The following is a 17,904-nucleotide window of genomic DNA, read 5'->3' on the forward strand; positions in this document are numbered from 1 at the left end:
ATACAAAAACTATACTTAAGACTATTTGCATTCTGAGAATGATGATATCTAGCACTTTCATACTCAATCTTACAATTTATTTTTAAAGCACACGGAGCCTCAGTAGTTGGGAGCTTTTCCTCAAAGTAGACTTTCACTTGAAATTTACATCAAGTAACAACTTACAATAGATTGTGCACTGAATTACACCATTTATGTGCTTTACTTACTGCTGAACGGGCCTCCGAGACCTTTGCCTTCTTCACTCTTGCTTTTGCTGCATCCAAATCCAGTCTTTTATTCTGCAAGAGTTTGCGTTCTTTCTGAAAGCATCAATTTAATGTCATAAAACACTAATAATTCTAATTGAAACCAACTGTCCAGCACACAAAAAGAACCGACTTCCCACTCTGCATCATGTAGCGGTAGTAAACAGCGCTTTGCCAGACTGTTAGAGTAGTGCAGGGCTGGTCTACACAGCCATTCTCCACTCTCAAACCCAGAGTGTCAGACACGACACTAAATACGCCAGGTCCTAAAACTTAGCAGCTACCAGAAGAAATGTCTAACGGAGTCATACAGACCAGAAGGTTGTATATTTAATTGCCAGTTTGTGCTGAGTTCACTGGGATTACAATTAGTCTAAGCATCAGCAGGTTCTAATGGGGAAAATTCAGTTAAGGTTCCCATTTCAGATTTCCAGCCAGTGATACCTGCTATATGTCCAGCTGGTGTCAATGCCATTTGCCAACTGCAATAGCTTAATTCCCTTGTAACCAACCTCACTCAATCGGAGCTTGAAGGAGTTTTAAATTCAAGCCAGTACAACAAAATAGCAGAATGCAGGTTTGATCCTACATTAATAGAATGGATGAAAAGCAAGAAAGGAAAGTCAGAGAGTTACATAGAAGATAGTAGCAGGAGTCGGCCATTCGGCCCCTCGAGCCTGCTCCGCCATTCAATGAGATCATGGCTGATCATCCAAACTCAGTATCCTGTCCCTGCCTTCTCTCCATATCCCTTGATCCCTTTAGCCTCAAGAAATATATCCAACTCCTTCTTGAATATATTTAATGAATTGGCCTCAACTGCCCTGTGTGGCAGAGAATTTCACAGGTTCACCACTCTCTGGGTGAAGAAATTCCTCCCCATCTCAGTCCTAAATGGCTTACCCCTTATCCTTAGACTGTGACCCCTGGTTCTGGACTCCCCCGCCATCGGGAACATCCTTCCTGCATCTAGTCTGTCTAGTCCTGTTAGAATTTTATAAGATTCAATGAGATCCCCTCTCATTCTTCTAAACTCTAGCGAATATAAGCCTAATTGACCCAATCTCTCCTCATAACGTCATTCCTGCCATCCCAGGTATCAGTCTGGTGAATCTTCACTGCACTCCCTCCATGGCAAGAACATCCTTCCTCAGATAAGGCGACCAAAACAGCACACAATACTCAAGGTGTGGTCTCACCAAGGCCCTGTACAACTGCAGCAAGACATCCTTGCTCCTGTACTCAAATCCTCTCGCTATGAAGGCCAACATACCATTTGCCTTCTTAACCGCCTGCTGCACCTGCATGCTTACCTTACCTTCAGCAACTGGTGCACAAAGACACCCAGGTCGCGTTGCACTTCCCCTTTTCCCAATCTATTGCCGTTCAGATAATAATCTGCCTTCCTGTTTTTGCCACCGAAGTGGATAACCTCGCATTTACCCACATTATACTGCATTTGCCATGCATCTACCCAATCACCCAGCCTGTCCAAATCGTACTGGAGTACGATTATCTCCTATCCATTCTTGACGGAGCAACGGAAGCTGCTCACCTACGGAGCCACAGGGTGTTCGTACATGCCAGGAAGGAAAGGAATTTCATATCCTCAAATAAACTCAGGACTCTGGAGGTGAAGGACTGTGCACATAACGAAGACTTTAAGCAACAAGGTTGCATGGACTAAAACAGTCAAGAGGAAGTGGCTTCAACTCACATATATTGTTCTATAGTCTCCTTCCAGGAAGTTCCTAAGGGGTGTCAAAAAGTTAATTGCCGTCATATGTATTAGCTCCCTTTCTGCAGCACCAATTCGGTTTTCAGTTTCTCCACATTTAATAAGAGCACTGCCTGTGGGGGAAAAAAGTTTCAAAATTACTCAGGCTATCCCTTTGCCCGATTATAAAAGCGACCTTTCCAATTTCTACTTCAATACAATTCTGCTGTTATGCTAGTGCTAAATAGCATGATGGGAGAATTATATTCCACATAGCTGAAATTCTACTGGCCCAAAACAATCAGCTGCCACCTGAAGGCAGTTTTATGCAGTTCTGTTACTGGTCTACCTGTTGAAAATATGATCTGACCATCGTACCAGAACGGAGATTCTTCCAGCAGATGTTTATTGCCAGGTAACCAAAATATTTCAGCTTGATTAAAAATTAAGTTTTGCGTAGATCCCAGCAATTCGAGACCAGTATTGTGTACACCTGAAAGTTATTCCCAACTGGTCAGTAATGACCAACACGGATTGTCAGCAACACAAAAGCAAAATACTGCGGATGCTGGAAATCTGAAATAAAAACAGAAAATGCTGGAAATACTCAGGTCAGGCAGCATCTGTGGAGAGAGAAACAGAGTTAACGTTTCAGGTCGATGACCTTTCGTCAGGCGAAGGGTCATTGACCGGAGATGTTAACTCGGTTTCTCTCTCCACTGATCGTCAGTGCATGGACTGCTGTGTGCCAGTCATCTTAAAAGGATAACAAGCAAACCAAATCAGATTGGCTGACTCTTCTAATAGATGGCACAAGCAGGTTCAACTCTGGTGAGAGGCGAGAAAGCTGAAGTTCATCATCTGAGTTCAGGCTAAAAGTGATAGCTATTTTTTAATTTTTTTTTTTTAAATATAAAGTGTAGCACAACATTTGTCACAGAATGATACAGCACAGAAGGAGGCCATTCAGCCCATCGTGCCTGTGGGCACACTGAACTTATCTCTCGTCAATGATCATATGGCTGAAACCTTGTTTTAAGGAACTAAATTAAATGTTTTATCACTGTACTCAGCAATGCAAAATGGAAGTTAGGTTTTGTCTAAATGCTCCAATTCTCTTACCATATGCAGTTCCAGGACCAAAATCATTTCCAGCATCAAGCATATACTGGCCTAACTGTTCACAGTTATTCATACGAGACGGTGCTTTTCGATCCAGCTTCACATACACAAATTCTTCTATTCTAGCATCTAAGGATAGAAGCAAATAAAATTTGATTTAGAGATCATGTGTTAATAGATCACAAGACTGCAAATGAGGTTCAATTTTCTGCGGCTGCACACAAGCAGTAAAAGCATCCAACACACATTTCAATGATAATGACGAGTTCGGTTATAATTGCCCAAGGCGGCCAAACAGAGCAATTGTTTTGATTTCAGTAGTAGATACTTTTTTTTTTAGTGGGACTGGGTGGTACATAGAAACAGGAGTAGGCCATGTAGCCCCTTGAGCCCGCTCCACCATTCAATTAGATCATGGCTGATCTGTACCTCAGCTCCATTTAACCGCCTAAGCGCCATAACTCTAGATACCTTCGCCTAGTGAATTAGGTACTGGCCTTTAACATCTGACACCTGGATTCAAAGCCAGCCCAAGCTGGAAGGATGAAAGTCTTGTTTGTCTGCTGGTTGTAAAGCTTTTATATAAAATGACCAGTTTGGGTAATAACAGCCCATTTATTTGTAGGCATGAACATATAGAACAAAACTAACCCTAATACAGCCCTAGTTGCCAAGCTCACTTAGAGGCCACAGGATAGCTGATGTTATACTGGTGCAGTATTGGGGGCGCTCACAAAGTTTAGTTTGAGGACCATTGCTGGGGTTTAACTCTGCATTTAACCTTTGCTATACCTTAACTAGGAGCGCTCGAGTGCATGAAATGGTTAAGCATTCCGTAGCACCAAGATCCATCACCTTGATGAGCACAACATTCAGAATTTAAAAAAATCAATTTTTGAATTTCATTATACAGTATATCACACTTATATAAAGCCAGAACCAGTCTATAAATCTCAATCTTTGTTAAAGCTGAATGCTTTTTTTTTTTTTAATTAGGATTATAAATTCTAAATGGCAGGATTACATTTTTAGTGGCAATATTGGGATTTCAGCCTTCTCTCAACTATTCAACTCAACTGTAAAGAATAGCAACCGACCTGTGAACATTGCATCACCTTCGTATTAGAACACACAATGCTCTTTAAGCCCAATGCAAGTTTGGAAGGACAAAATCTAGGCTTTTGTTGGGTGCTTTGCACACTTCAAGTGAACAGGACAGGCAGTTATATTTGACTGAAATTCGAGTGAAAAATCAACACTCCCTTGAAAAATGCCACTCACCCATTACTCTTCAGTAAAATTCTGGTGAGAACCAAGAACTTTTAGGCAAGTCAGTTGATAAGCATGACAAACACACGAGATTTAAATAGACATAGCCAAATTGCGGAATTTAGTATTTCAATAACCATTTTTTCATATTTACACTCAAGTAAATGAAGCTTGGTTTAGTGATTTTAAAGAGATCCTACTCGCTATATGAAGGACAGCGAATTTGATAGTCACTCACCAAAATATGGAGAAAAACAGATATGTTGTGAAGTCCTATCTCAATATCAAAATTACTATAAAAAGGTATACTGCAGGCAGAGGGCATCTCCTGTGGAGTGAGATCACATTTTCCCAGTTAGCCGAAGCACTGCTGAGATCACGGATTGGCAAGATCATTGGGACACTGCTCACCAATGAAACAAGAGCAGCATTCCACAGTCATCCAGAAGTATCCATTGGATAGAATGGAATCAAACACTTTAAAATTCATTCAAGAATACCATGCAAACTTCTTCACACAAAGGATAGTGGAAATCTGGAACTCACTCTCGCCCCAAAAGCAGTAGAGGCTAGGTCAATTGAAAATTTCAAAACGGAGGTTGATCGATTTTTGTTAGGTAAAGGGTATCAAGCGATATGGAACTAAGACGGGTACAGGAAACTTTTAAAAAATCTGGCACGGACAGGACCGACGTGGTGCCGGTTCATCAAAAATTCCGGAAAACCGAAAGCTATAGTAAAAGATACGGAGCTGAGAGCTCCGTATAAAGCAACAAACCCTGTTGCTTCAGAACAATGGCCACAAGTTGCAAGTGTCTCTGTAGCTTAGCAACAGCTGCAGCCACACCTTTGCACAGCAACAAATGGAGGAAGGCAAGTAATAAAAGTTACCTGAACCTACTCCTGAATTTTGTCGGTTAACCGAGATTTCCGGTTATTTAGGTGCCGGTAAATCGAAAGTTTCCTGTATATGGAGTTATAAGATACAGATCAGGCATGATCTCAATGAAATTGCTAGAGAGGCTGAATGATCTACTCCTGTTCCTATGTTCCGAAACTAATCGGGTAATAAATCACCTGTACAATGGACAGTGATGCCAGTTGCTAAATAGCATTCCATTTTTAGGAGGGGGAAGGGTGGGGAAAGAGAAGAAAAGAAGTTCTTTAAGGAGACTGCACCATGACTTATAGATCGAGAGAGATTTATATACTCCCAAAACTTGTACAACATTTTAAACTAAATTTTCACCATCAAGTTGGTTGTTTATGTAACAAGAACTGGAAAAATGACCTCCCTTTGGATATTAGGTTTCATATTTCTTACTGGCAGTGTTACACATAGTTAAAACACTGTCAGCTTTGAAACATTTAACCTAAACATTCAAGGTTTTCAATAAATCTTTTCAGAAGTCTTCAGCAAGAAACATAGTTAAGAAGGTGTGTAGTTTTAGTAACAGGACCTTTTTAAAAAAAAAAAAAAAAAAAACTTGTTCTGAAGCCAGAGGATCTGACTGCAGTTGGCTGTCTCACTTTAGGGTAATGAAAGTACCAAAGTATACAAAAGCGGTCACCTTGAAAAACCACAAAGCCAATAGTTCTCAGTACTGGAGTCCTCTACAGTTTCAAAACATCCAAGTGTTTCAGTTTGTGTAACTTGAAACCCAGAAAAAGAGAGTGCAAAATCCTTCCGCTAATTACATTTTAAAAAATTTAACTGGTTGGGCTGAATGGCCCATTCCGTATTTAATTAGAGGGGGGAAAAAAACATTAAATTAAAACAGATCGATTCAACAAGCAAAATCAGAATAAATTAAAAAAAAGAAAAACAAATTACAGTACATGATCAGCAGCACTTCACTCAAACTATTAGTAAATTAAATTTAAAATCGAGAGTAAAGGTTGCAAAATCAAAATACGGCGGACGATGGAAATCTGAAATAGAAACAGAAAATGCTGGCAAAGAGTAAAGTCTAATTTGGTGTAAAAATTAAAGGTAAGGGTTTTCTGCAGGCTGCAAAATGGCTTTGCAAAAGGGTTTAAGCCATTCAGCCTGCATCATAGTATTAAAATATATAAAATGTAAAAATTCAACATACATAACACTTCAACTTGCAACATCCAACATGAACTGGTTGGGTCAAATGGCCTATTCCGTGTTGCAACTTCTATATATCCTATAAGCTGCAGTTCTAACCTTGTTACAGGAAACTTTGTGCTATCCGGCACCGACGGGACCGAGCTGCTGCCGTTCCCTCAAAACTGCCGGACACTCCAGAGTTAATGTTGAAAGATACGGAGATTTTCATCTCTGTATCTGACAACAAACACTGTTGCTTAGCAACAGCTTCTAAACAGTCGGCTGCAGCTGCAAGCGTCTGTAGCTGAAGCTGTTGCTATAGCTACAGACCTTGCAGTGCTTGACTGGGGAAAAAAAAAGCAAAGAAAAGAAACGAAAAGAATAAAAAACGGCTCCCGATTTTTGCCGGTGGCTCGAGCTTGCCAGATGGTTCGCCTCTGGATAACTCAAAGTTTCCTGTATTTAAATTTGATACCAAATTAATGGTTCTTGTGGGATTTAAAAAAAAAATACAATACACCATGTAAAATTATTCCTTACTTGGGTTTGGCTGCAACAACACTTCAGTCTGCTTCATTATTTTCTCAGTCCATTGTTTTGTGCTTTCTGCTTTGCTCAACAGATTCTCCAGGTGGGCATCCAACTCTGTCTTCTCGGCTTGGCCAAACTTCTCCTCTGTAAACTGAAGCAGACCAATTAGATGGAAATCAAAATTTAAAATTTACATTTTCAAAAAAATGGTGACACGACTTTCAGTTGCACAACATCGTGATCCCACTGCGTTATGCTTGGAAGTAACTACACGCCATCCTGCAGCTGCGAAGATAGCAAGCAGGTCTGCATTCTTCTTCAAAATCATTGTCAACTGCACTTCCAAGAAACAACCTCGATCTAGTCACCTAGCCAAGAACCATCTAAATTTACCCACCAAATCACAGGCAACTCTGGAATTTGACCCAATGACTGTAGGATTCTATGTTAGGAACACGGGGACAGGAGTAGCCCATTTAGCCCTTTGAGCCTGTTCTGCCATTCAATGAGATCATGGCTGATCTGTGACCCAACTCCATATACCTGCCTTTGCCCCATATCCCTTAATACCTTTGGTTAACAAAAGAAATTCTCAGATTTAAAATGAACAATTGACTCGACATCAATTGCCGTTTGCGGAAGCAAGTTCCAAACTTCTACCATCCTTTGCATGTAGAAGTGTTTCCGAACTTCACTCCTGAAAGGTCTGGCTCTAAATTTTAGGTTATATACCCTAGTCCTAGACTCTCCAACCAGCGGAAATAGTTTCTCTCTATCTACCCCATCAGTTCCCTTTAATATCTTGAAAACTTCGATCAAATCATCCCTTAACCGTCTAAATTCCAGGGAATACAACCCTAGTTTCTGTAATCTCTCCTCGTAATTTAACCCTTGGAGTCCAGGTGTCATTCTGGTAAACCTACGCTGCACTCCCTCCAAGGCCAATATATCCTTCCTAAGCTGTGGTGCCCAGAACTGCTCACAGTACTCCAGGTGTGGTCTAACCAGGGTTTTGTGTAGCTGCAGCATAACTTCTACCCCCCTGTACTCTAGTCCTCTAGATATAAAGGCCAGCATTCCATTGGCCTTTTTGATTATTTTCTGTACCTGTTCATGACATTTTAATGATCTGTGTAAATAGAACATCGAACATGTAATTGTTAGGAAGCTCAAGTGTCGTCATTAAGCGTTTTTAACTTATTGAAGGAAAAAGCACACAAAAAGGCAAAAAATAACTGATCCTGGCGAATGGGAAAGAAACAAAGAACTAAGGCTCACAAAACAGATAGTAAGAGCTACAAAAAGAGAGTATGAAAATAAACTTGCAAGGGCTATCAAAATCAATATGAAGAATTTTTACAATTACATGAGAGAGTGTAGTCAGGAGCAATGTTAGCCCCTTAAAAACTGAAAGCAGCGATATTGTCAATGATAATAAGGAAATGGCAGACATGCTGAATAATTACTTTGCGTCAGTGTTTACAGTAGAAGAGGATAGCATGCCGGAAGTCCCAAGGAAACAAATATTGAATCAGGGACAGGGACTCAACAAAATTAACTTAAGTAAAATAACAGTAATGAAGAAAATAATGGCACAAGAGTGACAAATCCCCAGGACCAGATGGTTTCCATGCCAGGATTTGAAAGGAAGTAGGTGAGCACATTGCAGATGCCCTAACTAAAGTCTTGCAAAGTTCTCTGGATTCAGGAACCGTTCCTTTAGATTGGAAAATTGCTCATGTCACTCCGCTATTTAAGGATGGCGAGAGGGGGAAACCAGGGAATTATAGACCAGTTAGCCTAACATCGGTTGCTGGGAAATTACAAGTCTATAATTAAGGATAGGGTTCTTTTTTATTCGTTCATAGGATGTGGGCATCGCTGGCAAGGCCAGCATTTATTGCCCATCTCTAGTTGCCCTCGAGAAGGTGGTGGTGAGCCTTCTTCCTGAACCGCTGCAGACTGTGTGGTGAAGGTACTCCCACAGTGCTGTTAGGGAGGGAGTTCCAAGATTTTGACCCAGCGACAATGAAGGAACGACGATATACTTCCAAGTAAGGATGGTGCGCGACTTGGAGGTGGTGGTGTTCCCATGCGCCTGCTGCCCTTGTCCTTCTAGTTGGTAGAAGTCGCGGGTTTGGGAGGTGCTGCTGAAGAAGCCTTGGCGAGTTGCTGCAGTGCATCTTGTAGATGGCGTACACGGCAGCGGCGGAGGGAGTTAATGTTTAAGTTGGTGGATGGGATGCCAATCAAGTGGGCTGCTTTGTCTTGGATGGTGTCGAGTTTGAATGTTGTTGGAGCTGCACTCATCCAGGCAAGTGGAGAATATTCCATCACACTCCTGACTTGTGCCTTGTAGATGGTGGAAAGGCTTTGGGGAGTCAGGAGGTGAGACACTCACCACAGAATATCCAGCCTCTGACCTGCTCTTGTTGCCACAGTATGTGTGTGGCTGGTCCAGTTACGTTTCTGGTCAATGGTGACCAGAATATTGATGGTGGGGGATTCAGCTATGTTAATGCCATTGAATGGCTAGGGGTGGTGGCTAGACGCTCGCTTTTTGTTGATAGTCATTGCCTGGCACTTGTGTGGCGCGAATATTACCTGCCATTTATCAGCCCAAGCCTGAATGTCGTCCAGGTCTTGTTGCATGCGGGCATGGACTGCTTCATTATCTGAGGAGTTGCGAATGGCGCTGAACACTGTGCAGTCATCAGCGAACATCCCCATTTCTGACCTTATGATGGAGAGGTGGTCATTGATGAAGCAGCTGAAGATGGTTGGGCCTAGGACATTGCCCGGAGGAACTCCTGCAGTGACGTCCTGGGGCTGAGACGATTGACCTCCAACAACCTCAACCATCTTCCTTTGTGCTAGGTATGACTCCAGCCAGTGGGGCGTTTTCCCCCCCACCCCGATTCCCATTGACTTCAGTTTTACTGGGGCTCCTTGATGCCACACTCGGTCAAATGCTGCCTTGATGTCAAGGGCAGTCACTCTCACCTCACCTCTGGAATTCAGCTCTTTTGTCCATGTTTGGACCAAGGCTGTAATGAGGTTTGGAGCCGAGTGGCTCTGGCGGAACCCAAACTGGGCATCAGTGAGCAGGTTACTGGTAAGTGCTGCTTGATAGCACTGTCGACGACACCTTCCATCACTTTGCTGATGATTGACAGTAGACTGATAGGGGGGGGGTAAATTGGACGGATTGGATTTGTCCTGCTTTTTGTGGACAGGACATACCTGGGCAGTTTTCCACATTGTCGGATAGATGCCAGTTATAGCTATACTGGAACAGCTTGGCTAGAGGCGCGGCTAGTTCTGGAGCACAAGTCTTCAGCATGACAGCCGGGATGTTGTCAGGGCCCACAGCCTTTGCTGTATCCAGTGCGCTCAGCCATTTCTTGATATCATGTGGAGTGAATCGAATTGGTTGAAGCCCAATTGGTGGTGGGGACCTCAGGAGGAGGCCGATATGGATCATCCACTCAGCACTTCTGGCTGCAGATGATTGCAAACGCTTCAGCTTTGTCTTTTGCACTCACGTGCTAGGCTCCACCATCATTGAGGATGGGGATATTCATGGAGCCTCCTCCTCCTGTTAGTTGCTTAATGGTCCACCACCATTCACGGCTGGATGTGGCAGGACTGCAGAGCTTTGATCTGATCCGTTGATTGTGTGATCGCTCTATAGCATGCTGCTTCCACTTTTTAGCGTGTTGCAGCTTCCTGCATTTTTAGGTACGCCTGGATCCTGGCATGCTCTTCTACACTCCTTATTGATCCAGGGTTGCTCCCCTGGCTTGATGGTAATGGTACAGTGAGGGATATGCCAGACCATGAGGTTACAGATTGTGGTGGAATACAATTCTGCTGCTGCTGGCCCACAGCGCCTCATGGATGCCTAGTTTTGAGCTGCTAGATCGGTTCTGAATCTGTCCTGTGGGACATACCCATGGTGATGGAGGAGTTTGGGACAGTGGCTGAAAGGTATGATTGTGAGTATGATTATGTCAGGCTGTTGTTTGACTAGTCTGAGCCCTCCCAATTTTGGCACAAGTCCCCAGATGTTGGTGAGAAGGACTTTGCAATGTTGTGTCCATAGCTGGTGCCGAGGTCCATCCGGTTTTTTACAACTGAGTGGCTTGCTAGGCCAGTTCAGTTAAGAGTCACCCACATTGCTGTGGGTTTGGAGTCACATATAGGCCAGACCAGGTAAGGATGGTAGATTTCCTTCCCTAACATTAGTGAACCAGATGGGTTTTTACAACAATCCGATGATTTCATGTTCATTACTGATACTAGCTTTTTATTCCAGATTTATTTAATTAACTGAATTTAAATTCCCCAGCCGTGGTGGGATTTGAACACGCGTCTCCGGATCATTAGTCCAGGCCTCTGGATTAGTCCAGTAACCTAACCACTATGCTACAGTTCCAGGGCGACTGAACACCTTGAAAATTTTCAGTTGATCAGAGAGCCAGCATGGATTTGTGAAAGGTGGGTCATGCCTGACAAACTTGATTGAATTTTTTGACGAGGTGACTGAAGTAGTAGACAGGGGAAATGTCTATGGATGTTATTTATATGCTTTGATCTACACTGCCTAGTGCATTTGATAAAGTCCCACATAAGAGACGGTTAACTAAGGTAGAAGCCCACGCAGTTGAGGGCAAATTATTGACCTGGTGAGGAAATTGACTGAGCGGCAGGAGAGAGAGAGTAGGGACTCTAATTAGCAGGAGGTGACTAGTGGTGTCCCGCAGGGATCTGTGTTGGGGTCTCAACGATTCACAATATTTATTAACGACTTAGATGATGGCATAGAAAGTCATATATCCAAATTTGCCGATGACACAGAGATAGGCGGCACTGTAGATGAAAGCATAAAATTACAAAGGGATATCGATAGATTACGTGAATGGGCAAAACTGTGGCAAATGGATTTCAATGTAAACAATTGTGAGGTCATCCACTATGGACCTAAAAAGAATAGAACAGGGTACTTTCTAAATGGTGACAAGCTAAAAGCTGTGGATGTCCACAGAGACTTGGGGGGTCGAGGTACACAGATCATTAAAATGTCATAAACAGGTACAGAAAATAAATCAAAAAGGCTAATGGAATGCTGGACTTTATATCTAGAGGACGAGAATACAAGGGGGTAGAAGTCATGCTGCAGCTGTACAAAGCCCTGGTTAGACCACACCTGGAGTACTGTGAGCAGTTCTGGGCAACACACCTTAGGAAGGATATACTGGCCTCGGAGGGAGTGCAGCGTAGGTTTACCAGAATGATACCCGGACTTCAAGGGTTAAGTTAGGAGACTTTAAATTAGGGTTGTATTCCCTGGAATTTAGAAGGTTATGGGGTGATCTGATCAAAATTTTCAAGATATTAAGGGGAACAGATAGGGTAGATAGAGAGAAACTATTTCCGCTGGTTGGGGATTCTAGGACTAGGGGGCATAGTCTAAAAATTAGAGTCAGACCTTTCAGGAGTGAAGTGCTACACACAAAGGGTAGAAGAAGTTTGGAACTCTCTTCCACAGATGACAATTGATACTAGATCAATTGTTAATTTTAAAATCTGAGATTGATAGCTTTTTGTTAACCAAAGGTATTAAGGGATATGGGGCAAAGGCGGGTATATGGAGTTAGGTCACAGATCAGCCATGATCTCACTGAGTGGTGGGACAGGCTCGAGGGGCTGAATGGCCTCCTCATGTTCCTATTGGTTCCAATACACTATAGAAAAACACACAAGACAATATGTCTTAGTCTTCTATATGTTTCTGTAGAGTGCTTTTAATTTTGTCTCGCATTGCTTCCAACACTAGTCCTTCAAAATCCTCTCTCCAGACACAACAAAAGACAAACAAAATCTGTAAGTGCACTGCTCGGCGTTTTTCCGCAGTTCACAGAGTGCATGCACCCACCATCATGCTTTACTGAAATCCTACTGACAACATTGCTCAGAAGTGGTTTCTCGTGCTGAGAAAGCAAACATTGCCATGACATTGCTCTAAAAAAAAGTTGGAAGACAGCTGCGTTTCCTCTAGAATAATGCAAACTCTGTCAAAGTTTTCAGCTGAGCAAGTTTAATTCTGGCCACCACCTCCCCAGAGTCCCACATTAACAGCAGCTGCTAGAATGGAGCAACGTATGGTATCACTACTACAACATATTGAATTCTAATGCAACTTTCTACTGCATTGACAGCAGATTGGATTTGCTTAGTATTCAGATGCAATTATCCTGCCCGATTATCCAAAACTCAGCTGCCTGTGTCCTAACTTGCAGCAAGTCCCGTTCACCGTCACCTCCATTGGCTCCCGGTTAAGCAACACCTCGACTTCAAAATTATCATCCTTGTTTTCAAATCCCTCCATGGCCTCGCCCCTTCCTATCTCTAATCTCCTTCAGCCCCACAATCCCCCCCCCCCACCTTCTGTTGCCTAAGCCCCAAGTTCTGGAATTCCCTGCCTAAACTTCTCCGCCTCACTACCTCCCTTTCCTTCTTTAAGACGCTCCTTAAAACCTACCTCTTTGACCAAGCTTTTGGTCACCTGCCCTAATTTGGGACGTTTTACTAGTTAAAGGCGCTATTTAAATACAAGTTGTTGAGTTTACACAAATAAATTCAGTATCAAAACAATACTCAACACAAGTTATCAGCATTAGCTAAACAAGGCTTTAATAAAAACCTCCTTGCCAAAATTCATGGAATCATCAATTTAAGGTCCAGATAATTCATTACTACTGAGTTCTGAAAATGAAGATTTCACCTAACTTGCCAAAACTTTCAGCTGGCACCAAAGCAATTTTAATAGGCTGGTGAGCATCAGACATATAAACAATCTTTTCCCTTCTCCCACCATTACTACCATTAAAATAAAACTGATCATAAAACTCTAAACACAAAAGGTAGCAATTACAGAAGGACACCATCTTTTCTTTTAAGCAATAAACACTTTTTGAAATTTGCCAACATTTTATACCCATTACTTGTACTGGAACAAGACTAAAGCAAACTACATTCTACATACATTCCTACTTTGTGCTGTGATTTGACATACCGAGAGAAACTGCAGAAAGGAGTGTGAAGTGGGAGGGAGAGTAAAGAGGTTTCAGAGCATAATGCATTTTGAAGCTGCAAATAACTATATCGGAAGGTAATTTTCATCTCTTCAGTCTGTTGTACGCGTCCTCTGTACCACACCAGGAAAGTTGACAGGCCAGTTAGTACCGTAAGGGTGTACGTGATGATCGCGTTGGTCACCATGGCAAACTAAACAGAGAACCATTAATGACTCAACACTGACACAATTTAATGGATTTCAAGGATGCTGGAGGCTTCCTGCCTGTTGATTTTTGAAAGCCCAATGCGTCTGGATGCATAATGCTGGATGTCAGCATTAATCCCATATCCTGTTGCCATCTAAATTCTTTTGCAACGATTTCACCTGAACAGAGTAAATCATAGAGCAGTAAAATACCAAAAGTTCTATACCACTCTAGGATACAAGAATTGGTAGGAATAAGCAATGCACACGTTACAAAATAGAACAGAAATACTGGCTGAAAGTAGATAGAAAAATAAATGGCTGAAGAAAGTTGTGGGCAACAAAAAATGAAGGTTCCAAATACAAGTAGAAAAATACTTTGTTGGGTGGAGAAGATAAATTGTGATAGCAACTCATGTTTTTGAGAAATTCTGGTACTCATGATTCACTGACAACGCAATGAATCACTGTACCAGAAGTTTATATCATAGCTTTTTAATAATGGGATTTCTTGTACACTGTATCTAGTTTAAGTTTTATGTTTATATGACCTCTATTTCTCACATTCACACACTATATGCACTCAATCTGGTGCATTTGAACAGAATTACTGTGTTAGGCAAAAGAAGAGTTAACAGTAGAGTTTGCCCATGTATCTTGTGATTTAGCAACTGGGGAAATTAGGAGACAGTCGTTGCTAACTGAATAGGGATATTGTTCAAAGTCGGTCTGTGATGTAAAGTATTTGTGTGCTGAAGACATCTGGGCTCAATAGCTATTTAGGTACAAGCGGTATAGGGTTCTGTACCTTCCATTACTATGAAAGCTATCCATCTGCTAATGATTTCACAAGAGCAATAGCAATTTGTATTATCATACACAATTCATGTTAAAATTTAGTACCGTGGGGCCCTTTCACCAAAGCAGTTTAGTCCATGCTATCCGCATCATAAAATAGCTCAATCACATCCCAACATTAAAATTTCAGAACATACAAATCAACATTTTTCCTCTGTTCATACATCCCTTTCTCTTAACCTACTTTCTTATTTTAATTTTTATATTTATTTAGGGGGAGGTATTCAAATAAAATCTCTTGCATGGCCTGGTAACACCCACTTAGCCCAACTCATACTTCCTCTGCCCTCAGAACTCCGCCACACACACCAAGGTTACGAATTAGTTTCTGTCTCTTATGCCAGAACTATCCAGGGCAAGATTCCCCCATCCCTCACATCATGATCGAGAAGCCAGCCCTGGAAAATTAAACAGTGAATTTAAAAAGGAGGGGGAAATCACAAGGCAAATAGAAAGAAGGGTACAAAGAATGAGTGCGGAAGACAAGTAGATTGTTACATCTACCTTTCCCTTTATCCAGGAGCAACACAGAAAATCCAGCAGTTCTATATAAAGTATTTTCTAAGGTAAAGATTCTACTCGAGTTTACATGAGCCACCGAGGAGCGCGCAACTTAAATTAAAAACTGTGTTGATTCAATGAGGAAAAAGTGTTACCATTGCTGTTAACTGCATTTCAAGACAGTCTGCTGAATTTAAAAATTGCAGAAAACATCAATGCTTGAAATTAACAGTAGACTGTTAGACTGAGAATAGCAACTTAGCTGTGATGGTGGGACGATGACTACATTGCAAAGTTCAACATACTCTCACTGCACTGTGTCGCCATACACACAAGCTCCTTGATTGGTCGCACAGCAGCAGAACTCCGAGACTCACTTTGAGTGTTGTAGGAATAACTGATATTCTTCTCACCAAATATTGCTAGTTCTACGGGTGGCTGCTATAGCAAAGTGGAAAAGAGCTAAAATATTCATATCATGCCACAGCAGTAATATGCATTATAAAAATAGCTACTTAGTCCAATTATGCAGCTTAGCACAGTGTACCATCAGTAGCATGGTCAGAAACAGGTTTGCTTCCATTTTGCACACAAATTAGGCCATCTGGGGAAACAAATCATTAGGGCAGCACGGTGGCATAGTGGTTAGCACTGTTGCCTCACAGCGCCAGGGACCCGGGTTCGAATCCGGCCTCGGGCGACTGTCTGTGTGGAGTTTGCACATTCTCCCCGTGTTTGCGTGGGTTTCCTCCGGGTGCTCCGGTTTCCTCCCACAGTCCAAAGATGTGCGGGTTAGGTTGATTGGCTATGATAAAAAATTGACCCTTAGTGTTAGGGGGATTAAATACGCGGGGTTACGGGGATAGGGTGGGATATGTGTTGGTGTAGGGGTTACGGGGATCGGGTGGGATAAGTGTCGGTGCAGGCTCGATGGGCCGAAATGGCCTCTATCTGCACTGTGGGGTTTCTGTGATTCTGTGATTCTGTGAAAAGCCATATCCAGAACCTCCTATTGACTTTGGACAACAATTAGGACACCTTCTTGGTTGGGGAAATGGTGCAGGAAACAGGGGATCCAAGAAAACCATTACAAATTGGACAAGGTGATAACACGAGGGGAGCCATCTTTAATGGTGAAGCGTGACCGGCGTTAATAGCATTATTCAAATACATTAAGGAAATGAATGGCACACTGAAGCTAGAACATTAGATTCATTACACAGAGAATTAACAGATGTCTGGTTTCAACTCAAATGCAAAACAGTTACTGATCATTTTTTGAGATTAGGTCATAACCCACAAGCACAAAGCTCACCACACCCTACAATTTCATCAGAGCTCGTCAAGAATTGAACCAGCCTAACCAAGCAGGAGCATACATAACAATCAACAAGGAGAGATAAAAAGTAAGAGTGCTCGCAATCTGAAATAAAAGCAGAAACGCTAGAAATATACAGCTGCTCCATCAGCATTACAAAGGACAAACCAGTGCTTTCTTTTATGACAGTCAACAAGCTAGATAGGATAACATATTTTATGTCACCAATTCTGAGAGCTGTTTCATTTTTTGTTGTGGATATTACATTTTCAGAAAATGTCTCGTCTTGTGAAGTTATTGGGCATTTTAATACCTGCTGCTAGCAGAACGCACGGGCGCAACCACATCTTGCATTTATAAAGCACTTTTAATGTAGAAACCATCCCAAGGTGCTTCACAAAGGGGTAAGGAAAAAATGAACGCTGACCCAAAGGAGATATTGGGAGGGAGTGACTAAAAGCTTGGTCAAAGAGGTGGGTTTTACGGAAGGTATTAAAGGAAGAGAGGGAGGTGGAGTTTCGGGAGGGAATGCCAGTGCGTGGGGGCGAGGCAGCTAAAGGTATGGGGCGAAGGGAGCGAGGCGCACAAGAGACCAGAAGAACAGAGAATTTGGGGATTTGGGAGGGGGGGGGGGGGGGGGATGGTTGTAGGGCTGGAGGAGGTTACAGAGATAGGGAGGGTCAAAACCATGAAAGGATTAACACAAGGATGAGAATTTAATATTCGAAGTGTTGGAGGACCAAGAACCAAAGGTAAGCAAGAACACGTGAACAGGACTTGGCGTGGGATAGGATGCGGGAAGCAGAGTTTTAGATGAACAGAAGTTTATGGAGGGTGGCGGATGGAGGTTGGACAGGAATAGTCGAGTCTGGAGTTGACAGAAACATGAATGAGGGTTTCAGCAGCAGATAGTCTGAGACGGGTGGAGGTGGAAGTAGACGGTCTTTGTGATGAATAGAATATGGGGTTGGAAACTCA

General features: G+C 42.3%; 1 protein-coding gene across 6 annotated transcripts in view; it reads right to left on the reverse strand.

The window, feature by feature from the left end:
- LOC147122356 (endophilin-B1-like) overlaps nt 1–17,904 on the reverse strand; it is a 39,928-nt gene that overhangs the window by 15,308 nt on the left and 6,716 nt on the right. For all 6 annotated transcript variants that reach the window (XM_085983434.1, XM_085983436.1, XM_085983435.1 and 3 more), the window contains exons 2-5: nt 6,974–7,115; nt 3,088–3,216; nt 1,966–2,099; nt 210–302 (exon numbers count right to left, since the gene is read on the reverse strand). In XM_085983434.1, coding sequence (XP_085839560.1) covers nt 210–302; nt 1,966–2,099; nt 3,088–3,216; nt 6,974–7,115 — 498 coding nt within the window. The remainder of the gene's footprint in view (nt 1–209; nt 303–1,965; nt 2,100–3,087; nt 3,217–6,973; nt 7,116–17,904) is intronic.

This window comes from Somniosus microcephalus, chromosome 3 (assembly GCF_052327205.1).
Source record: "Somniosus microcephalus isolate GS21.2 chromosome 3, FLI_Smic_1.0, whole genome shotgun sequence".
In the NCBI taxonomy this organism is placed as follows: Eukaryota; Metazoa; Chordata; class Chondrichthyes; order Squaliformes; family Somniosidae; genus Somniosus; species Somniosus microcephalus.